At 31.6% G+C, this 24,568-nt stretch overlaps 1 protein-coding gene across 2 annotated transcripts; it reads left to right on the top strand.

Annotated features, from left to right (window-relative positions):
* Nucleotides 1-1,170: 1,170 nt before the first annotated feature.
* LOC132751273 (ras-related protein M-Ras-like) lies at nucleotides 1,171-9,824 on the top strand. 2 transcript variants are annotated; one of them, XM_060741430.1, is made up of 6 exons: nucleotides 1,171-1,536; nucleotides 4,822-4,975; nucleotides 5,314-5,413; nucleotides 6,236-6,315; nucleotides 7,200-7,275; nucleotides 8,698-9,824. In XM_060741430.1, the coding sequence occupies exons 1-5, from the start codon at nucleotides 1,347-1,349 to the stop codon at nucleotides 7,270-7,272; spliced, it is 597 nt and encodes a 198-aa protein (XP_060597413.1). In that variant the 5' UTR covers nucleotides 1,171-1,346; the 3' UTR covers nucleotides 7,273-7,275; nucleotides 8,698-9,824. The 2 variants fall into 2 exon arrangements, with proteins under 2 accessions (XP_060597413.1, XP_060597412.1); XM_060741429.1 differs by having other exon boundaries at nucleotides 7,200-7,287.
* Nucleotides 9,825-24,568: the final 14,744 nt, after the last annotated feature.

Genomic DNA, 24,568 nt, shown 5'->3' with positions numbered 1-24,568 from the left:
TTGTTTAAATTAAAGGTGTGACAAATGTTTTACATATGCGTTATTTAATCAATTATCGTAAATCAATTTTCGTATGAACACACGTTTTTGCAATACTTTGTTTAAATATTTGACATATATTATAATATATGAACTATATATTTATATAACAGAACTTTCTGTTCTATATTTATATATAAATATTAATTGACATATAATTATGTTTATGAGTAATTCAATAATTATTTCAACATATAATTACTTTCTTGTTAATGTACTCCTGTAATAATGTTACTTTGATAAATTGAAAATCCGCGATGGGGGCCTTAACTTCATATTACTTGTATTAAGAAACATTATTAAATTATTGTCATTGTCAAATTATTAAAAGAAAAGGAAAAAGTTTGTTGATTACTAAAAAATCATTGTTATAATCATACTGTGGCGAATCGTTATTTAACTGTGGCGAATCGTTATTACTCTGTGGCGAATCGTTATGTGGCGAATCGTTAGTGTGGCGAATCGTTACTAATTCATATTAAGCAATAGGTAATAAGAACTATATGCGCATTGTGCAAATTGTGCAAAAATCCATATACAATGTATGTCCTGGGACTTAATTTTAGACATGTCTGATCATAATTTAATTGTTAATTGTGAATCTAGAATAAATAAATAAATAAATGAATACTGGTCAACAGGAGATTTTAAAAGCTTTATTTAGATTTTATCTGTTGTTCATAAAATGCCATTAACACTACTCACAATTAAATTAAATTAATCCACCATGGCATGACGATGTTTACAAACAAATTTCAAATAGTAGGCCTACATGTTTCTGTTCAGTTGTGTCCTCATTTTTTTTATTTCTATATAAAGTTATGAGGCAGTCAAGTATTGCGAAGTTATTTCAACTATTTTTGAACTTTAAAAATTATTAATAGCCACCAATGGTATTGACAGTACAGTAAACTATTTTTAGAAGTTAACCATATATCTCTTTAAATATATTCTAAAATAGATTATTTCTCTTACAATTGAAAACGATTTTGTGAAGTAAAGAAGTCAATTTATTAAGTGTTTATTAAGTCTAACCTTTTCAACCTTTTAAAAGCTTTAAGCATTGAAAATTTTTATGCAGTGTAAGGGGAAGGAACTCCAGCATAAATTTCGTTTACGATTATTTTTCATTTAAAACCCGGAAGTTCAAGGTCGTAGTAATGGCCGCTCCCATGAAATTTATTGCGAAAGTTGTGTTTACATAGTAATTTCGCGCTTTCTGATTTTAACGAGTTATATTTCATGGATTTAGATTCTGTTTCTTCATTATCGGCTGTTTGAGTAAAGAGCCTTATTGATAAAAGACAATGTCACGAGCTCCAAACGACAATAATTTGACAACTTACAAACTTGTAGTTGTGGGAGATGGAGGTGTTGGTAAAAGTGCACTCACCATACAGTTCTTTCAGAAAATGTTTGTTGTTGATTATGATCCAACAATTGAAGACTCATACATTCAACACACGGAGATAGATGGGGAGTGGTGTATCTTAGATGGTAAACTTGTTATTAATTTTCTAGATAATAGATAGATTCTACATTAGGAGTTGTTTTGCAGTAAATTTTAGCAATATTTAACTTTCAAGTTTATGAATGTATGTTTGATTTCTAAAGTAAAGAAATTGATATTAAATATATTCATATTGTACAATAGAAGAATTTGAATCTGCTAAAAATATGCATATATATATAATATTTGTATCTTTTCATGTACAAAATAGTTTGATGTTTAGTAAGTGGTGACTCATTACGATTGATTATTATTCATTGATCATTCCACATTTGACCCTGGTTGTTTCACCGTCAGGACATTTTGCCTCTTATCTATTCATCTCAAAGACATCTCTGAGAGATCCCTGATCTTTTCATCTCCACAAAGCTCCGATATTAGTCTTTTCAGCTACTAATCTTAATTAAACACACTTTGTAAATGGATTAATCAATAAGTATGTGAGACATGAGTTATGACGTTGTTATAGCATGATTGGTCACTTAAATTATCTCTATTTTCACTTACAGTTTTAAATTAGACTTTCAACCCATTAGGGAAACGGACAAAAGCCCTCCTGGACAAAAGCCCTTCCATCAAAAAATGACAAGGCAGACAAAAGCCCTCCCATGAAAATGACAGGGCGGTCAAAAGCACTCCCGTGAAAATAACAGGGCGGACAAAAGCCCTCCCATGAAAATGACTGGGCAGACAAAAACCCTCCCGTGAAATTAACATGGCGGACAAAAGCCCTCCCGTAACAAAAGTAAATATGTTGTTGAATACCTGTGTTTTTTTCGAATGCACTCAACATATTAAAATTGTTACATATATTTCTTTTTGTTTTCAATTGACTTAAGTATGTGTATGAATCACCTTTTATTCTGAATATACCTTCCTGAAATGTTTAACGAGATAACTTTTTACACGAATGTTGTTAATTTAAAAGTAATTGACTCATTACAAGGCACATTATAAATGTCTTAAACTGTTAAGTTCTTTTCATCATTTATTACTCTATTAATCTAAACTTCACATAGGAGTAATTCTTCATATCTACGTGCATGAATAAATGTGCACTTACAGATTTTAGCACTAATTATTCAGATGCCTGTCAGAAATATGCTCAAGCTCACGCAAACATGCTTATGCCAATGAAAAACAAAAATATTCATGATTACAATTTAAATATGTTGAGTGCATTGAAAAGAAAATATAAACTATTCAAGGTACATATATGTATTTGCTGCGGGAGGGCTTTTGTCCGCCCTTTTATTTCCATGGGAGGGCTTTTGTCCGCCTTGTCATTTTCACGGGAGGGCTTTTGTTCGGGAGGGCTTTTGTCCTACACTCATGAAAAAATGCCCTATTTTTACCCCAAACACTAGTTTTCGTTTGAGAAATAGTGTTAAAAAAGTGATCACTTTTTTTGCGCCATCCCCCTATCAAATAGATACATCAAGTGGGTGCCAGAGGGGGTAGATGTGCCCCCTTCTGCTTTGGGGTTTGAAGGGGTCAGCAGACCCCCTCATCTCGACTCTATCTCAATCCATTGAGAAGTTGCAGCAGACCATCTCATTTCAAAGAAAATTTTGTACTTGTGAGAGGTTAAAATAGCCTCAGGTCGACCTTAAGGTAACATGTAATCAATGCTGAAAAGCCTTTGACTCTATCTCAATCCATTTAGAAGTTGCAGCAGACCCCCTCATTTCAAGAAAATTTTGAACTTGTGAGAGGCTATAAATCTAAAATGGCCTCGGGTCGACCATATTTTTAGCTCGACTTTTCTATGAAAAGGGGAGCTATCCTACTCGCCCCGGCGTCGGTGTCGGCGTTGGCGTCACACCTTGGTTAAGTTTTTCGTACCACCCCACTTTATTTCAGAAGTATTACAAGTATGGCTTTGAAACTTACCATACTTGTTCACCATCATAACCTCCATCTACAGACAAGAGTACATAACTCTGTCAAGGTTTTTGACAGAATTATGGCCCTTTTTTGACTTAGAAAGTGTATTGAGCTTGGTTTAGTTTTTTGTACCACCTCACTTTATTTCAAAACCATTGGAGGTATTGCTTTGAAACTGACCATACTTGTTTACCATCACGACCTTCATCAACAGACAAGAGGACATAACTCTGTCAAGGTTTTTGACAGAATTATGCCCCTTTTTGACTTAGAAAATACATTGAATATGGGTAAAATCCACTTATTGCCTTAACCCTTTGAGATATTGCTTTGAAACTTTTAATGCTATTTCACATCATTACCCCCATCTGTACGCAAGAGAAGGTAACTCTGTCAAGGATTTGTTTTAAAAATTAAGGCCTTTTATCGACTTAGAATCTTGGTTAAGTTTTTAGTACCAGTCCACTTTTTGACTGAACTGTTTGAGATATTAATTTGAAAGTTGGAATACTTGTTTACAATCATGATTCCCAAACATGTCCAGGAGAAGGTAATTCTGTCAAAGATTTTATTTGAATTATGGCCCTTAACTGTCAATGTTTTGTATTATAGGCAAGCACTAAAAAAACTTAAAAAATCTAAAAAATTCATTCCTATCCACTTGTTCACTTTACCATAAATTATGTCATATAAACATTGCTGTAATATTCAAGGGTATCAAACAACTAGTTATTTTTTCACACAATTCAGTAAAATAATTCTTCACTAAATATCTTAATGCTCATGGCCATTGTTCACTTTAAAAATACAGAGATTCTTGTATTGCCTTTTACTGCAAAAACTTTTTTTATTGGCAAGCAATAAAAAAGTCGAGCGCGCTGTCTTACGGACAGCTCTTGTTAGGTAACCTGTTATCAATGCTGAAAAGGTTTTAACTCTATCTCAATCCATAGTAGGGTTGCAGCACTTTGAAATCAGTTTTGATGAAAAAATCAATGCAAAATAGTGATGATGTCCCCTCATTGCCATGGTAACAGGAAATATAAGATTGAGTATGTGGTTATAAAGACTATGGTCCAGTCAACATTTGTGCCAAGTTTAAACAGTATTGAAGCTTTTTTCATAGTTCAAAGCAATTTGAACTTGTAATAGGAGTTGTAATAGGAGTCTTTAAGTTAAAACCAATAAAATAATTTTCCTTTAAAAAGTATTAATAAAATAAACAAAAGTTTTCCTTTAAATAATATTAAAAATTAAACAGTAATGCAAAAGTCTTCTTCCTGACAACAAATTTGAAAAATGTTACCCTTTTACATGTACAATATTCAATAATACAACAACATGAATTTATTTTGAAGTATTGATATATTGATGGATGATTTCAGTACTGGACACAGCAGGCCAGGAAGAATTTGGTGCAATGAGAGAACAGTACATGCGTAAGGGAGATGGCTTTATGCTAGTTTACTCAGTTACAGATCCAGCAAGTTATGAAAATATGCGGAGCTTTCATACACAGATACTTAGAGTTAAAGACAAGTAAGAATATGAAATGAAGTTAAGGGGGGTATATAGGAGTCAGCTTGTTGGTCTGGCCTTCTGTGACAATAACTAGTTTTATTTGTATTCTTCAGTTACTTTTATAGACATGTACATGTATTGGTAAAATTGTTTAATAACTGAACAGGTGATTGTTTTGATAGTGATACTGTCTGATGCTTGAAAGTAACTTCCACAATAGAATGTGTAAAGAGACAACTATGGCAACTTTATTTACTTATATCTTAATTTTCATGAAAGTTTGCATTTGCAATCTTTTGTGTATATGTCAACTGTAAAAATTTGCTGATACTAATGTATATAAATTTCTCTTTTAGAGATGCATACCCTATGCTGCTTGTAGCTAACAAAATAGATTTAGTACAGCAGAGAAAAGTGTCAGAAGAACAAGGAAGATCTCTTGCAGCTCATTTAAAGGTAGTCTATGTTATATTACTATCACCACTCTTACTTAGGAACTTGGTGAATGATTAAAATAAAAAGTAGTGGATTAAATTTACCAAATTAAATGTTATTTTTATTACATTAATTTAATATTGTAACAGCTACAGTTACTCACTAAAGGATGATTATAAAACATTAAACACAGATCTATATTAGTTTCAGTTATTCTTGATTTCACACTTTTTTGATGGTCATCCTTTTGGTCTCAGCAGTCATTCCACCTGACAGGTATTCCTTGATAAAAAAAACCTGTAATTTTTAATTCCTTAAATCTGATCTTGCTGAATTTCTTAAATGGACTTGTCACTTGCCCAGCTTCCATTTATGAAACCGACCATTACCAGTTTAGCAGATACCAAGATAAAAGTACAAAGTTAGTCAGCCCACAGTTTAGCATTTGGTATGTGCATTCTGCCCTGGCGCAGGCAAAGGCAAAGGCTAATCACTTTCAGTTACACTGAAGGAAGTGCAGGTTTGAAGACAGCAAAATAATGGAAACATTTTGTCATGGTTATTCTGTTTGTTTATTATTAGTTTGAACCAGTTTCATGTTAAATACTTTCCTTTTATAAAATACAAACACAAAACTGCAAATATTGTAAATAATTGTTAACCTTTAACAGGCTATATTTGTGTATATGATTTGTCGAGCTAATTTGGTACAATCAGATCATAGATTTCAATATCAAAATACAAAAATTGAGCTATCAATGGTTCTGTTTTTATATGGTAGTAAATTTTGTGATGGGGTAATACAGAATAAACTTAATTGACTTTGTGATTAACTTTTTTCAGCTTCCATATATAGAAACAAGTGCTAAAGATCCACCAGTGAATGTAGACTTGGCCTTTCATGATGTTGTGAGAGTTATAAGGTAAGAGGAGAACCCTGTATACTCACAGTTTACTGGTAAAATGTACCCTAGAGTCAAAATTTGCCCTGCCCTACGATCAGCTGGTTTTACATACATGTATATAAATATCTTTAAAAAAAATTTCTTTCTGTAACTGTAAGGCTTAGAGCTTAGATTTTGCAGTAAAATATCGTAAACTGGACTACTTCCAAGTTTGATTATGTGCCTGGGTTTGATTGGCCCAGCCCTGGGGGTCACCTAGGTAAACTTTCTAAACAAATTCTTCTCTTAAAACCGAATACCTTCAGCTTAGATATTTGGTGTGTAACATTTTCTGGTGGACATTTACAAACTTCCTTCAAATCGTATCCTTAGGATCAAAATTGGCCTTGATGTGGGGGCCACTTGTTTTTACATGGTCTCAATTTTAGGAAAAACCTTTACAAGTCTTCTCAATAATAACAAGGCCACAAGCTTTGCCAGTGTATGTGTATCAATGTACATTAGATCTCTATTAAGTTTGATCTTGCCCTTGGGGGTCACTTGATTATATGGAGACTCATATTGGGAAAGCCTAAAACAATCTTCTCTCGATGCATAAGGCTTATAGCTAAAATGATCTAGTGTGTTGCATAATGTTTAGTTAATTTCTATTGAGTTGACTCGAAGGCAATGGATTTCAGAGGAGTGATGTAGGGTCGTCATGGCCCTCTTGTTTGATTATTCACTTCAGAATTTAAATCTGATTCCTTAGAATCATAGTAACGATCTATTTCTATTGAAAATATTGTACAAAAACAGCTTTAAGATAGTCACAGGTTAAGATAAAACAAGGAAAACAAGAAATCAAGAGCAAGTTTGAATGTAGAATATTATTTATAATTTATATTATATTTCTGTTGCAGACAGCAACCAAAAGAATTCAAGAAACAGCTCAAAACCCACAAAGGCAAAAGACGGAGATGTACAATATTATAACAGGTGTTATAAAAGGTAATAAGTAGGGATGGCAACGAGTAACCAGTTAACCGAGTACTCGATCGAACATCTGATAATGAGGCGATCAACAGTTTGACACGCGCACATGTGTCGCTTACGTCATCCGGCCTGTTAGTTATTTAGTAACTTTTAATTATGTAACACAGTGCAGTTTGTACCCGAATCTTGTTTTAAGGTTACATCTTTAAAAAAAACAATGGGCCGTATTGCTATAAATTAAAGTAGTACTTAGACCCAGTTAAACTTTTGTTGCAGCCGATCAGTCTATTTTATTACAAGAAGAAAAAGATGTTTCAACTGTTAAACATGTTGCATTAATTAAAATGTTCTAAAATATAATGTCGTGGATTTAATTTTGATTAATTTGTCTCCTTTGCAGTCCTGTCTATAGTTACGAATTTTATGAATGTAAATAGAAAACGAAAGTAGCATGCGGACGGTGTTGATATTATGTGATAAACTTTGAAGATCATTGGAAATCGTCCGAGTAACCGAGTTCTCGATTGGAAAAATGACCCGAGTACTCGAGTATTGATTTTGGTATTTATTGCCATCCCTAGTAATAATATATCTTGTCTTGACATAAATCATATCAGCGCATCCTGTAGTAAGACTTAACACTAAATTTAACCTCAGCTTGAGCACTACCTCAGCAACAACCAAAATATCTGTTATGTAAAGGGGGTTGTTCAGCAGAGGTTACACTGAACACATTTTCTTTTAAGTTATTCGGTAGAACTTCTATACATTGTATGTTGAGGTAAAATGAAATTCCTGATTTTTTTAACACTATAAAGCCTTTATTAAAACTATTTATGAGTTAAAAGTTTTATGTGTCCATTTTATCCATGTGTCGAAGTTTTTATGTTATCTGTAAAGAATGATTCGAGAAAATTTTACTTCTTCATAAGTAGAAGTGCAATGATTTGTTTGATACCTTTGATCTTGAGATGTTCTTGAAACCATTTCTACCCGCAAAAATGATTGTCGATCAACTTGTATGGCAGCTGTGAATTACACGGCCCTGGTTACTAACAGCCTTTGTTTGTCTTCTTTATTGTGAGAATATTCTTGAACTGTTATCATTCTGATTGCTGTTGTTGTATTTCAATATAAACTGTATACATTATTTTCATTTGAGATTTTTTCGAGACTTGGTGTTGCACGATAATAACAGGGGATATATTTCTACATGTATAACCTGGTTATCACCCTTTCCTTTTGTTATGCCTTTCGTAACATACTTGTAAACATCAATGGCACAAAGTTTTGTCTTTAAAATGAGACCGCTTTATGAGTGGAAGTCCCGATGTGTTGAAGTTTTTATGCAAGTCCCTTAAACTTTGACATACCTTAGATCTACTGTATTTTGTTTTTAATGTTTTTTTTCTTGCTGTATTTCAGAAAGCTGTATTGAAGAACTGTTTATTTACCTGGAAGATGTCCCTATATGCTCTTCCTGGCTTAAAAGAACAGTTTGGTGATGAAGTCATTTAAGTGCCATTGTTTGAAAGACCTAGAAAAAGTAGTGTTTAGTCATATAGTACATTGTTTTCAATGGCGTACATTTTTCTTGTTTAGATTTCAGAAATAGCATTTAATTTGATGACTCAGGTTGTTGTATTATTGTTTTGTATTTGCAAAAAAATAATTGTTATTTTGTGATACCTTAAATCCTGGATATTTGTATTTGTTTTAACCCTCTTGTCAAAGAAATTTACTTATTTTTCTGTCATTACTTTCTATAGAATTTTTATGAGGAACAGAAAAAATCTTGTTCAAGTTTGTGCTAAAATGTTTACTTGTATAATTTTTAAGCCAAAAAATTTCATCTACGAAAGAGAGTTATTGCATATAGGTCTTACAAATTTAATCTTATAAGTACTTTTTACATTTGAAAAATATTTCCTTTTTAGTTTAAGCAATAAGATTTGTGGTTGATGTCACTTTGCTTAATTTTGCAAGAAAGTAAACCGTCAATTATGTCTTAGAAGAATTACAACCTTACCATGCAAGTTTTGTAGTACTTTATATACATGATGTTTACTGTAAGTGCCTGATGTTGTCATGGTTGCCCAGGAAACTACTGTATATTGTACATTAACTTACCAACCCTATTACAAGTAGAGAAACTGATAGCGAACAGCAGGGATCATGACCAGTCTGCGCGAATGCGCAGGCTGGTCTGGAACCATGCTGGTCTCAAACGCACTATGTTGGTTCTGGTGTGACACGGCTCAAATGAAACAGTGAACACAAGAACAAGTTATTGCAATTTTCCACTTAAACATCTCTGTGATCATCTTTCTTCAGTAAAGTAGGGAAACTTTTACCTGTCCCTGTAGTCTCTTCATGCTAATAAAATTATTATAGTTGATTTTTATTTGTACATTGTATTACAGTAGTAGAAATTGAATGAATAAGAATTTCAGTCTGAACAATTTTACCTGTACCAAAACTTGATATATTGGTTGATGGAATAAGGAATTCAGTTGGAAATTGTTTATACCTGTACTTAAATCTTGTAATATATTTTTAGCTCGACTTTTCTATGAAAAGGGGAGCTATCCTACTCGCCCCGGCGTCGGCGTCGGCGTTAGCGTTGGCGTCACACCTTGGTTAAGTTTTTCGTACCACCCCACTTTATTTCAGAAGTATTACAAGTATGGCTTTGAAACTTACCATACTTGTTCACCATCATAACCTCCATCTACAGACAAGAGTACATAACTCTGTCAAGGTTTTTTGACAGAATTATGGCCCTTTTTTGACTTAGAAAGTGTATTGAGCTTGGTTAAGTTTTTTGTACCACCTCACTTTATTTCAAAACATTGGAGGTATTGCTTTGAAACTGACCATACTTGTTTACCATCACGACCTTCATCAACAGACAAGAGGACATAACTCTGTCAAGGTTTTTGACAGAATTATGCCCCTTTTTGACTTAGAAAATACATTGAATATGGGTAAAATCCACTTATTGCCTTAACACTTTGAGATATTGCTTTGAAACTTTTAATGCTATTTCACATCATTACCCCCATCTGTACGCAAGAGAAGGTAACTCTGTCAAGGATTTGTTTTAAAAATTAAGGCCTTTTATCGACTTAGAATCTTGGTTAAGTTTTTAGTACCAGTCCACTTTTTGACTGAACTGTTTGAGATATTAATTTGAAAGTTGGAATACTTGTTTACCATCATGGTCCCAAAACATGGGCAGGAGAAGGTAATTCTGTTAAGGATTTTATTTGAATTATGGCCCTTTTTGACTTAGAAACTCAGTTAAGATTTTCATTCTTGTCCACTTGTTGACTTAACCATTTGAGATATTACTTTGGAAGTTGGAGTTCTTATGTGCCATCATGAGACCTATCTGTAAGCAAGAGAAGATAACTCTGTGAAAATGTTTCTTGATTTGTACTTAGAAATTCCTAGTTAAAGTCTTGTGTGCCCTTAACTGTCAAAGTTTTGTTTTATAGGCAAGCACTAAAAAAGTCGAGCGCGCTGTCCTTCTGACAGCTCTTGTTTGAAAGAATAAAAATAAGTTCACTTAGTTTTAAAAAATGCCTTGTTCTTGTGGAACCAATCAACATTGTTACAAAGCAATATTATTTGAGTTAAGTCTGCATTGTCTTGAATGGAAAAGTCATTATTTCTGTTAAATTGAAAGTCACAATTAAAACTGTTAAAATGTTAAAAGTTAAAATGCAGTCATTTTGCAATTACTCTATATGTAATGTATTTGTATTGTTTTTGTATGCAAATCTTGTATAAACTAGAGATTTAACCAGGGACCAATATGATCTCCTTAACATGTGCTGAATGTCTTTTGTAATTGTTTGTATAGTAACATTTATATGTGGAATATAAAAACATTTTTTTGAGGAATTTCTTTTTACTAGATCTTTTCATGTGAAAGCAATGTATATTTCTGTTCTTTTTGTTTTTTAATTTTATCCATTATATATTTTTTACTATATATTATGATCATTTTATGTCATAGGTTTAATTTGTGTAGCTGTACTTTTTAAGTAAATTTTTCCATAAGAGACTTCCAGCTTAGTTGATAGCAATATTGAAGATTTGTAATTTTGTGACACATAATATTGATGTGCTTGTATACCTTAACAAACAATAATTGACTAGTATGCCATTGAAAATGATGTGATATTTACCGGCAGATGACATATTGACCGAGGCGATTGCCGAGTTCAATATGTCTTTCTGCGGGTGAATATCACCTTCATAGTCAATGGCACACTAGTCAATAATTGTTTTATTATATGATTAGGCTATAATTATTTAAAAAAAAAAAATCACAGAAAGTACAACTTTTTAAATGTACAACTTTTGCCTGTTGGAAAAAAGGTGACAAAAGGTAACAACGTGAACGCTGCTGCGCATACAAAAGTAATTCAAGTTTATACTCATCAATTTGATATAACTTTCAACTATGATAGTAAAGTAATGCTATTTTAATCGAGAAATATACCATTAAGAACAAAACGTAACAATTATTTCTTTTTTAATAAGCACACATTATCAACAGTCAATGATAAATGGCCATTGAATATGAGTCTTGGTCTATTTTTAGACTGGGAAAATCCAATTCAGCCAGTGAATAATTATGATACTACACCCAGTGAATATGATTTTATAAAAAGTTCTGTTGACTACTGTTTGGACCAATGAGATGACAGCTTTATTTAGATGAATGTCATACAGCCTTTGTCTTACAGTTTAGTATAAAATATCATACTGGTTCAAAAGAATTCAGTAATGCTAATTAAGTTATATGTATACAATTATTATTGTACACTGGACTTTACTTGAAATGAAATGAACAAACTCTTTTTAAAATGTACATAATATTATAAATGTTTATTTTCTAAAGTTTATGATTTTATTGAAATTAATTTTATTTTATATGGCATACAAATGGCAGAAAGCTATAACTATGCTGTTTTTGTTTTATTATTGTTTTTTATATAAAGGGTGCTGTTTTTATGTCTTGACAGATAAGCTTTTTGAGAGAGGTTGTTATTACCCAGTGGCTGATTATTTGAGGTTGTTTAACATTTTTTTTATAAAGTTTACTTTTAAATATACGTTTTTTAAAAGAAGTTTTTCATGTTTTTGTATAGGCATACTTCTAAGGTAAAATCACATAACATTGGTCAACTAAGACACTTAAGTTATATTGAAAATCAATTTTTGTGCAATTCCTGGCCTGATTTGAGTTAAAAGCAATACTTATGTAATACTTTTTAATTTTTAGTCAATTTTCACTATAAAGTTGATTATTCTGGAAAACATGAAAAACGATTTGATATTGTGTACACAAGTTAAGGACCTAGACATCAAATGGTACACAAAAAAGAAAAAGAAAAAAAGAAAAGAAAACGGTACCATTGTGTCAAAAATCCCAATGAAGTTCCTTAGAAAAGCATTATTCAATCAATATTTACATTACCAAAACTTGAGATATTTTTTAGGTTGTAAGAAAATCCAAACTGTAAGTTGCTCTTCTTTGTTTATTTAGTTTTGATTCTATATCTTAATTGTTTACATTTAATTACATACTGTAAGCATAATTTTCACATGTACTTTATTGTGTTATGATTTCTGTTTATTTTCAATATATATAATTTTATTTGTACAATGATGATGTATATTGTTTCATTACTTTTGTTATGCATTGGATAGGTTTTCAACAATTTCTTTTCCATAAAAGTGGAACTATGACTATTTCAATATGAATATATTTCATTGGCTGTCATATTTGATCATTACATAGTGAATATAGTTTTGACAGGCCTTAAGTTAGTTAGTCTGTCACACTTTGACATTGTGAAGAATACAATGATTTTGTACAATTATTTTTAAATAGTAGGTAAATAATACAAGTAACAAAGTAACTATAATTTCATACGAGCCCAAATGGATGAATCAACTTTATAAGTTTGTTAATAAACATTTAATATTGCTGAAAATGACAGCAGAGAAGACTGTTAAGCAATTAATGGACACTATCTAATTACATATACATGGACAATATCGTTTCTCATACAAATGTGGGGCTGGTGATGAGGCTTTCTAGAACAGTTTTAAAGTGCTGACCTTGAACCTCTTGCCTTTTATTTTGTAGGTTTGAATTAAATAATGAATTTAATAGGACCAAATCATTAATTAATTGAATTAAAAAAAAATTAATTCAATTTTACAGGAATTAAAACTGTTTGATGAAAGTAGATGATTCTATTCAAGTTCTTGCTTGTGCTTGAAATAATAAGGTAGGGAAATATGACATTTAAATATAGAAGACATTCTTATTCTTGAAAGTCACAATAAGACCATAGGTTTTAAGTTGAATACCAACAGCTCCCTCAATCACCTCCCTCAATAACACCATCCACCCACCACAAATAAGTACATGTACACAGTGAATATTTAATTGCTATAAGGCATTGGGAACAATACTTTAAATGAATTGGTATATAAATAAATGTTAATTTTTTTGTTTAATATTTTAGATTCAATGAAATATAAATCCATTTCCCTTTTGGTTAAGTTTTTAACTTCCAAAATATTTCAGTAATTAAAAAAAATGTGGCAATAATTAAATACAAGTTTATGTTTGGTTGTTACATGTTTAATAAATTGGTAAAAATATTATCCATTTAAGAACAAGTATAAATAGATTCAAAAAAAGAAAAAACAAAAGCAAAAAATTTGTTTCTATTTTCCAGGAGTAAGAAACAAATGGACTTTTGTTTTATAAATAGTTATTTTAAAGATCCAATGGTTTTAAAAAACATTTTGGGAATTTTCTGTTAGGGAAACAACTTTTATCAACCTGGCTTTTTGGAAAAAGTAAATAATTATATTTTTTTTTTGTAGCATAAAATAGATTTGGAATTTTTATGGGATGGAACCTTAAATTTTTGAAATAATTTTTTCATTTGGATTTTAAAAGCTTCATTAAGAACCAAGGTACTCACAAGTTTGAGCTGAAATTGATGAGGTAACTCCCTGTTTAATTGCTTTTGTTTGTTATTTCTTTAATTTAAAATTTAAGCGCAATCACTTTTTAACTCATTTTTTTTTTAATTTAAGATACAGTAAGACCCATAATTAGGAATTATCCCTAGGTTTTTTGGTAGGTAAAAATGTTTTCACAATTCCTTGCAAATTTTTTGGTTCCTTAATAAAGTTAATGAGATATTATAAAAAAAATGTATTCATGTTTAATGTTTTTTTAACAGTTTAGGTAAAAAACAATTTTTTTAGTTTAACTTAATTTGAACTTATCATAAGCCCACTCCCACGTAATAATAAATTGCATAAATTTAATATTGGAAATATGTTTCCCATTGGGAATCAATGAAATATTTAAAACCCCTCTTTACTGATACTGTAAAATTTTTTCTTTATATTGAAGAGAACCTTACATGGGGTAAGAGAGGGGAGTGTGGGGTTTTAAGGTCCGGTAAGTACCCTTCCAAAATCACTTGCTTTCTCAACTTGGTAGGTTTTTAAAACCCATTTGAAAAGAATTTTTGTTATTCTTAAAAAGTTTTCCCCCTTTCAATCCTTGGGGAAGTTTTTATTCCAAGCTAAAAGCCTTTCCGTAATGTCCCAGTTGTTTTCAACTTCTGGGTTCTCCCGCTTTTTTGTTTCCCTAGGTCATTTGGTAAAATGTCCCTGAAATAAATTGCCGCAACGGGCAAGGGGAACCGGAGGTCTTTCCACTCTACTAAAAGTGTAAAAGCTTGGGAAAGTTTTCCCCATATGCCCGCTTTTAAACTGTGGGTTTTGATAAAATTTGCTTTTTTAAAGTTCCCCTTAACGTAAAGAAAACAAAAAATAATTTAAAAGTGTAAAAGGCTTTAAATACTTTTGGGTTTTGTCCTGTGGGGAATGTTAAAAATTAAATTGTTTTTAATTGTGTTTAAAATGAATCACAGAAATGCATTTTGGTAACCAAGAAATGAAAATTAATTTTCCAATAAATATTTTAAATAAAAAGTGGAAGTGGGCCATGTGTGCCAAAAAATCAATCTTTTCCCAAACTTAGTAACAATAGCAAGAAATTATTTTTTGTTTTTTTCTTGGACCATTTTTAATTCCATTTTAAACGTACATAGTTCATGTATATTTAAAAATTACAAAATAAGAACATTCCTTAGTATTAACAACCATAGGTTACAATAAATTTTTTCCTTGTTTTTTTTCCTTTTTTCCATAAATTATTTTTTATGAAAGAAAATATAAACTTTTTACTTTTACAATGGTAATATACAAAAAATTTTTTTAAGTTTTTTTAATTTTTGAAAATTTTCCAATGTAAATATTATTTTAATTTGTTTTGATTTTAAAAGTCCTTTTAATGCCTGTTATTAGATGTGGCCCCCTTGTATGAAGTTTATTCATATGTAATAAAATAATGCCCATTTTATTTGGCTTCAACAACCTGTTTTAAATTTAAATAACCCCTCAAAGCAAATTTCACCAAAAAATATTAATTGTCCCTGTGGGACAAACAGAAATATTTCCCCAAATTTTTTTCCTTATGGGAAAAATGCTTTTTTTTTCCATTTCCTTGTAACAATTTGTTGTTTTAAAAAACCTGTTAAAAGTTGGGTGTAAAACATTTTCCAAAAATTTTTTCAATTTCAGGTATATTGCCTTTTGGCTTTTTGGGTTTGTGCTTTTTTTCACTTTGATTTGAAACTTTAAAATCTTTTTTTTCCATTAAGCAATTTTGGATATTATTCCAAAATTTTTTAAATATAAATAACGCAAGAAAAAATGGTTTTTTTGAGCTGTTCCCCCCCATATCTTATTTTTTAATGTTGTAAGCCATAATAAACGTATTTGCCCCAAAAAAGTTGAAATGCTTTTTTTTTTTTATAATTTTTCTTATAGCAAAAGGGTTGCTTTTTTATTTATGGAAGACCCAGGGTCAATTAGAACAGTTTTTTTTAAGGATGTAATCCCTTGGAAACCTTTTGTTTTTTTAAAAATAGTGGGGCAAATACATGTAGTTGCAGAAATTTAATGTTCCCAAACATGGGTAAAGAAAAGGTTGGTTTGGGGGAGGGGCATATAGATATGTTAGTTTGTCCCCAACTGTCCCCATTGTCCCCTGCCCTGTTTATGGCCATAAGACGAAAAATTTGGACAAAATAAGTTGGAAAACATTGGGTCATTTTTATGGCCCTGTTGGAGCCTTCAAATTCCTATTTTCAATGCTAATTAAGGTTGCCCTGGAAAATTGCACAGTTTATAAGTTTTCCTTTCAATTCAGTTTTTGAACATCCATTTTTTGGCAATTAAGAACTTGGTGAATTTTTTTGGGAAATTTAATATAAAGGATGTTTTTTTTAAGATTAAATGTACATGTATCACTTTGGTCATTTTGGTTCCACATATAAACCCAAAAATTTTTTTTTTTCCAAGCCCCAAGTTGGGGTACAAACACTTTGAAAACAAGTTTTGTTAAATAAAAAACCCTGAACAAGTAAAAGCCCCTCTTCCTTATATAATCCAAAATAAGGCAATGGGGCTTTGGCCTTTGGTTTTGAATTAAAGGACAGTTCCCCATTGGTTTTTAAATTTAAGGGGGTTTTTTCAAAGGGTAAATTTAATCTAAAAAATTGTTGTCCTATAAATATTTAAACATAATAAAATTGTTATAAGCCCTAAGTTATTATTATTCCTTCCCTAGAATTGAAACCAAGACCTTAATTAAACCATTAATACCAGAAATTTTTATGAAATGTAATACCCTGGCCTTTTTTGATAAGGAATAATCCCATAATGAAAATTAGGGGAACCTTCATTTATACAAAAAACCCAAAATAGCCTATTCCAATGGGTATTTAATACTTGGTGGGGTAAAAAGGCCCCCTAATCAACTCCTTCAGCTTTCCCAGTTGAGTGGGCAATTAAAAATTAAGGTAGCCTCCCCACTTTTTGAAAGTTCCCAAAAGCCCTTAAACACTTACAAATTCCCAGTTTTAGGAGAAACTTTAATAAGAAATTCCCACAAAATAGGGGGTTTTTTTAAGGGGGAACCTTTAAAATAGATTTAAAATTGAAAATCCATGGATTAAATTGGCATTTTTTTTGCCCGCAACACTTCTCATCGTTAAGCCCCCATTTCCCCCCATCCAAATTTGATTCATTAATGGGAATATTTTAAAAAAAATCCAGAGTGAGCAAATGATCTGGGAAATTTCAACACAGTTATTGTAAAAAAAATAACACAATTAAGTTTTTTTCTAAAGAGTTCATTTAAAAAAAAAGTAAGAAAATCCAGTTCTAGTCACGTAAAAAAAAACATAGCTGAGTTCCTTTAAATATTTGACCTGGTTCTTTTCTGCTTGTGTTGTAGTTTTTGTAAAATTTTAATGTTTTGTTTCCATAAAGCAAAGTAGTTGCTGAGTCAGCTTTGGGTTGGGGGTAAAAGTGGGCAATAGTTTAGAGCCTTTTTTAAATAATCAGAAATTGATTTTTAAATATAATGATAGATAGGTAAAACAAACCATTAGAAGATGGAAAAAAAATACATGGTTTTTTGGGTTAAGGAAAGATAAAAGAAGAAATTGTTTTTTTTTTTATAAATAACCAAAAAGGGAGATAATTCTAGTAGAATAAAAACAGAAGCCTTTAAAAAAGTTTTGTTTAGATTCAGTTTTTTGAAAAAACATTATCAAAGACCCTTTCACAAATATAAAAACATTCAGACCTTAAAAACCAGCAAGACAAAGTTAAAAGTAACAACAAGTAAAATAGAAATACACAAACATTATGGAAAAAAACATGAAACAAAACCAAAAAACAATACATGGTCTTGGTTGTTTCTAATGTTTTAGATTTAATTGGGAACAAAAGCAATTCTCAAAATAATTACAGAAAATATCTTTTCCTTAATTTAGACAGAAAAGTCCCCCCAGTTTTATTTCCAACCTTAATCCTATTTAGGTTTCCTGCCTACCCTAACCTGATCTGATTTTAAAATCTGAAGGTGTTGGTTCCCCCCAAACAATTAATTAAATGTAAATATTCTATCAAAAAGCCCCCCCCAATTGGTTTTTATTTAGTATATAAAACTTTTTGCAGACCTAAGTTTTTTGGGTTTTTTTTAGAGACTTGTTTTCCATGAAAGGAAAGAAATTATGTTTTTTTTTAAAATGCCAACATCTTTTCCCCAAAAATGCCCCCTAAGCACCACCCTTTTAAGCAAAGTATTTTCCAAATGAAGCCCTTAACTTCCCCATTTTATAGGAGAAAGTACCTTTCCCTAAGAAAATTATTTACATGTTCAAAATGTACCCTAATAAAAGCAGAACCAGTTTATCTGTATGTTTGGTTTTTCATAATAACAGATTTTAACAGAATGATAGAGTTTGAAAATGTAAAATGGAATATAAATAATCACCTACTTTTTTTTTTTCCATAATGAATGGGTATGCAAGCAACGGATGTTTGTTTATTTTCAGGTTTTTCAAATATTTAAAGTTAAATTAGTTTTCATGTAACACTTTGGTATTGGAATGAACTTTTTGGCTTTTTTTTGATTTAAAGCAATTTTTGGTCCCCCAATCTTTAATACTATTGAAATAAAACAAATAATGTTTTACCTGTTTTTAACAACTGACAAAAACCAAGGGAGTATTTTGAAAACTTTAAACCCTAAACGGCCTACTTACTTCCAACAGCCTTAAAGTAAAGTTTTTAATATCAAAAACCTTAACAAAGGACTTTGATATTTTAAGAAATTGGGATTTTTAAAGGCCCTGGCCCGTTCAACTTGTGACACATTTTCTCAAACTGGAAGAAAAAAATTCTCAAATCCCTCAAGTTTAAACTAGTTGAGAAAATAATCTCCGATCTGAGCCTGGAAAAGATTTTTTGGGAAACCTTTGGAAGAAAAATTAAAGCGAAAAGTCGAGGTTGGTTGAATGAACATTGTTTTTTGGAACTTGTCCTTTGGTTTTTTTCAATTTTTTTGAAATAAATAATTAAACCTTAGTTTTTTTTTGGTGTAAATGGTTTTTTGTTACGGAGTTTATTACAGCTTTTTTGAATTTTGGAGGTTAATGCCCCCCCCTTAAATAAAGATTCCAGGGCTTGCGTTTTTTCACATCGAAAATTCTTAGTGGTATCCCTAGTCCCCCCCTTAAAGACTTTTATGACCAACTAGCAGGACAACTTTTAGACCATTTTCAAATAAAATATTTTTTTAATCTTAAGTCAAAGACTTGGACCCATAAATTTTAAAGATTTCCCAATTTGTCCCCTTGAATAAAAATTTTAGAGGAATACAATGCCCAACACACTATAACTCACCAATCTGTTTTTCAATGCCATTGACATCCTTCTGGGTTAATTTAAAGAAATTTGAACCAAAATAATTTTTACAAAGGGAAGGTCCCATTAGGGAAAGTAAAAAGTTTAAGAAACAATTTTTCTTTTTTGACTTAAGACTTAAAAGTGCTTTCCCATGAATTGCAACACAGGGTTTTAAAAAATTTTTCATTACACCAAAATCAAAGAAAGTTTTTTGTGTTTTTTTAAAATATTTTTTCCGGAATATATAAAAAGGAAAAATTATTATTTTTTTAAAGTGGAAAAGATGTTTTTGCACCTTTATATTTTTTTCCCCTCAAATTACCAGACTTCGGTTTCCAACCAAGTCCCTAAAACCACTTTTTCACATTTTCCCCTAATGGGTTGTCCTTATGATTTTTTTCCCTTTTTTTTTTAAATGGCCCACCCGCAGCATCCTTTTGGGCGATGCGGTGTTGCCAATATAGGCGATTCCCACCTGGTTTGTTGTGTTGGTTTTGTGGTTTTTGTTTTGTTTTTTGTTGTGTTGGGTGTGTGGGTGTGGGTGGGGTGGTGGGGTGTTTAATAATAGAAATTAATATAGTGAAAGCTAAAAAAAATCTTCTTTGTGAAAAACCAGTAAAGTACCCCCCAATTTTTTTCAACAAACCAAACCTTGGGCAACAGGGAAATTGATCTTTGGGTGTGAAAGGGCTTTTCCCCAAAGTTGGTTTTTTTTTCAAAGAAATTTCCAATTCCAATGGCAGAAAATTCTGGTTGCCATGGCAACCAAAAGGAATTATAAGAAACAAATTTAAAAAATCTTCTTGTAAAGACCCAAAAGGCCTAGAGCTTAGATATTTTTTGCATAAGGCATTGTCTGGTAGAACCTCTACCAAGATTGTTCAAATTATAGCCCTGGGGTCAAAATCGGCCCCGCCCCGGGGTCATTGATTTTCACTATATGTACATATAGTAAAAACTTAAAATACCTTATTGTAAAGACCCCAAATAGCCTAGAGCTTAGATATTTTGCATAAGGCATTGTCTGGTAGACCTCTACCAACATTGTTCAAATTATAGCCCTGGGGTCAAAATCGGCCCGCCCCGGGTCATTGTTATATAGATTATATAGTGAACGTAAAAAATCTTCTTGTGAAAAACCAATAGTCCAATTTCAACCAAAACTTGGGCAGGATTGATTTTGGGGTGAAAAGGGCCTTTTCCAAAGTTTGTTTTTTTCCAAAAGAAATTTTTCCCCCATTCATGCAAAGAAATCTGGTTTGCCCCATGGCAAAACCAAAGGAATTATTAAAGAAAATAAAATTTTTAAAAAATCCTTCCTTTTTTGTAAAGAACCCAAAAGGACCCCCTAGAGCTTTAGAATTAATTTTTTGGCCCATAAGGCATTTGCCCCCTTGGGTAGACCTGCTACAAGATTGGTTCCCCAAAATTATAAGCCCCTGGGGTCAAAATCGGCCCTGCCCCGGGGGTCAATTGAAATTTTCACTCATAATGTTAAACATAATTAGTAAAAAACTTCTAAAAATACCTTATGGTTAAAAGACCCAAATAAGCCCTAGAAGCTTTTTAGAAATATTTTTTTTTTTGTCATAAGGCCATTGCCTGGTAAGACCTCTACCAAGATTGTTCAAATTATAGCCCTGGGGTCAAAAATCGGCCACGCCCCGGGGGTCATTGATTTTCACTATATGTACATATAGTAAAACTTTAAAATACCTACTTGTAAAGACCCAAAAGGCCTAGAGCATAAGGCATTGTGTTGTAGACCTCTACCCAAATTGTTAAAATTATAGCCCTGGGGTCAAAAATCGGCCCTGCCCCGGGGGTCATTGGTTTTTCGTTATATGTATATAGTAAAAACTTTTAAAAAAATTTTCTTCTAGCAATTGACAAATGCTAGAGGTTAGATATTTTGCATGAAAACATTGTGTAGTGAACCTCTAGCAAGATTGTTCAAATTATAGCCCTGGGTCAAAATTGCCCCCGCCCCGGGGGTCATTGATTTTCAATATATACATATAGTAAAAAAATAAAAAAAATCTTATTGTCTGTAGGTACAAGGTACAAGGCTTCAAAAACTTAAAATACCTTCTTGTAAATGCCCAAAAGGCCTAGAGCTTAGGTATTAATGCGGTGGCATAGCATTTTTCTCAAATGCAATCTTGTTTTCAGATATTATTGTCCCCCGCCTTTTCGAAGAAAAAAGGGGGATATAGAAATAGGCTCCGTCCGTCTGTCCGTCTGTCCGTCCGTCCGTCTGTCCGTCCGTCACACATTCGTGTCCGGTCCATAACTTTGTCATTTTAATGAAAGGGAAATTTTGGAAAATAACTTGGCAACAAATGTTTTATTAAATAATAAGGAACGTGGTGGTCCATGGCGCCAAACAAACCAAAAAACCTCGTTAAACTTCAAAGGGTTCAAGGTCCCCGTACTTGGTTCAAAATTCAAGGTCCAACAAAATTGGTCCTATTTGAAAGGGTTAATAATGTCCCGTGTCCAGTCCACATAAACTTTTTCTTATCTATTGAAGGAAACTTTTTTTTTTGTAAATACTTTGCCCCCATAGATTTGGTTAACATTAATCAGAAATGAAATTGTTGTCCCCCATGCCCGCAAAGAACCCGGTCCCCCACCCTACCTCCCAAGGTTCAAGGTCACAACTTTGGGAGGTTTCCCAATATTACATAAGTCCCCCTTGTTTACAGGGTAAAATATTTTTTGTTGGTCAGGTTTCTTATAAATTTTTTTTCCCCTTAGGAAATTCAAAGGGTTGGGGTGGGAAAAAATTAACTTTCCGCACAAATAGTCCAACATATAATAAGAGGATTTTGTTCCCCCCAATGCGCAAAAACAAACCCTGCCAAATCCCCTACCCTCCAGGTCCCCAAGGTTCCCACAAAACTTAAGAGGTCAAAATTAAACCATAGTTTCTTTTTTATAGGGTTATTATTTTTGGTGGGTTGGAATCCTAAGAACTGTCTTCCCATTAGTTTAGGGAATTTTTTGAAATAACTTTGGCACAAATAGTCACAAATAATAAGAACGTTTATGGTTCATGCTACAAACACCTGCTGCCCCCTAACCTCCAAAGGTCCAAAGTTCACACTTTAGAGGTCAAAGCCCTTAACATGGGATAGATTTTTAAATTCCGTGTTTTTCCCATTTTTAATTTTTTTTTTACAAATTTTTTTAATTGGTTAAACATTTGCAGATCTAGCATTGATCATAATTTTGGACTGAATGTCCTGAGATCTATACCTCAATCTTTTGAAATAGCACAATTTTATGCTTCATATAAAACTCCCGGGGGCGGGGGACGTTGGTAACTCTGTTACAAATTCTTGTTTTTCCTGTTTTGTATGTAGAATTATGAATATTATTAATATGATAGCTTTTATAATACTAAAGTGAATTATAATTTTTAGGTACCATGCTTTTTGCTTTAAAGAAACTTAGTTCATTTATGGCTGTAGTATTCACAAAAACAATCGATTCTGACAGGATCATAGGATCTAATATTCCCTATCTAAAACATGTGTTCAAATTGTAAGGATTTAAAAATATTTTAGTGGTCGGACAGATAACTCCAACACATAGATAACCCCAACACTTGTTAAATATAATTATTATAACTTTGTTTTTCCACAAACAAGCACAGAATGTGATGATTTTTTTAAGTTGGTAAACTTTTTAATGTTTTTCAAGTAACCTAAACTTTTAGTAGACAAAAACTGCTTCAAAACGTTCCTTTTACTAAATTTAAATTACAATAAGGTAGGTACAATTGAATTGACCACAGGCCACTGACTTGGGAAATATTTTTGAAAAAATTGTTTAAATATTATCCAAAAAAAGATAAAAACAAATAAGATGTAAAAATAAATTTTTGATTTTCCAGTCATTTTTTACTTAAAAGTTTAAGACTAAAGTGTCGACTTTATCTACTGTTGTGGGGTAAAAACACCATGTTTTGTATACCTCATTCAGGACCTCAAAGAAGTACCAGTTTCCATACATATTTTTTGTAATGTTAAGTCTTTGAACTGAACTTTGTTTAGGTGGTTCATTATTTAAAATATACAGGAAGATAATTAAGATATTGCAAAACATGTGATTTAGTGTCGGAGTTATCTCTCCAACCAGTATATTATTTTTCATAAATACATTTGTATTTGAATTGAACATATTTTTGTGTCAAGCTGTTTCCTTATTTAATTATTCTTATATACTACATACTACTATAGTATATATATAATTGTATTGTATTCAGAACTGAGACTTGACTTTCTTTGTCAGATGACAATCACATTATATTGTATATGTACCCTTTGTACTCAATGCTACTATTATATGTTAATAGTGTACTGGTAGCTGCCCATACCCTAATTATAATACTCTTAGTACCAGATCTTGTCCGATTTCTTGTAGAATATATCCAAAACAATCATAGTCTTATTCTTTACCTTATACTGCAAAATTTGTGAAATATACAAGCCCTATTAAAACGTTTGAGGTGATGATAATTTTTTTATCAAAAATGATTTTTAATGTCAAATATCTAATATTGATTAGACAAATTGAAGAATAAAAAAGACTGTAAATAAAACATTAATATGCAAATGAATAAAAAATCAGTTGTTTTGTTTCATAATAAGGTTATATTGCTAAAAGCAGCTTGCCTCCAAATTCAAGATTATTTTCATTATTTTCTTGAAAATGTGTTTAAAATTAAAATATTGTGAAGTGAACATAGAAAGTAATGCAAACATCACTTACAATTCCTGTAAATTACCAAAAAAGAGGTCAGTATATACAAAACATGCCATAATGCGTCACACAGTAGACAATAATATTATTTGTGATCAATACTGCTAAATCAGTCATAAATCTGACATAACATGTATATTATTAA

The sequence above is a fragment of the Ruditapes philippinarum genome, unplaced genomic scaffold (assembly GCF_026571515.1).
Source record: "Ruditapes philippinarum isolate M1 unplaced genomic scaffold, ASM2657151v2 ctg4293_1_1_1_1, whole genome shotgun sequence".
Classification (NCBI taxonomy): Eukaryota; Metazoa; Mollusca; class Bivalvia; order Venerida; family Veneridae; genus Ruditapes; species Ruditapes philippinarum.
The sequence above is the reverse complement of the archived record's forward strand: the minus strand, read 5'-3'. Positions and strand labels throughout refer to the sequence as shown.

Bases quoted from the DNA above. Each gene is read 5' to 3' on its own strand.
- LOC132751273 (XM_060741430.1), top strand. From the start codon at position 1,347: ATGTCACGAGCTCCAAACGACAATAATTTGACAACTTACAAACTTGTA. The intron at 5,414-6,235 runs GTAGTCTATGTT...AACTTTTTTCAG, and splicing joins CTCTTGCAGCTCATTTAAAG to CTTCCATATATAGAAACAAG. The intron at 6,316-7,199 runs GTAAGAGGAGAA...TTTCTGTTGCAG, and splicing joins GATGTTGTGAGAGTTATAAG to ACAGCAACCAAAAGAATTCA.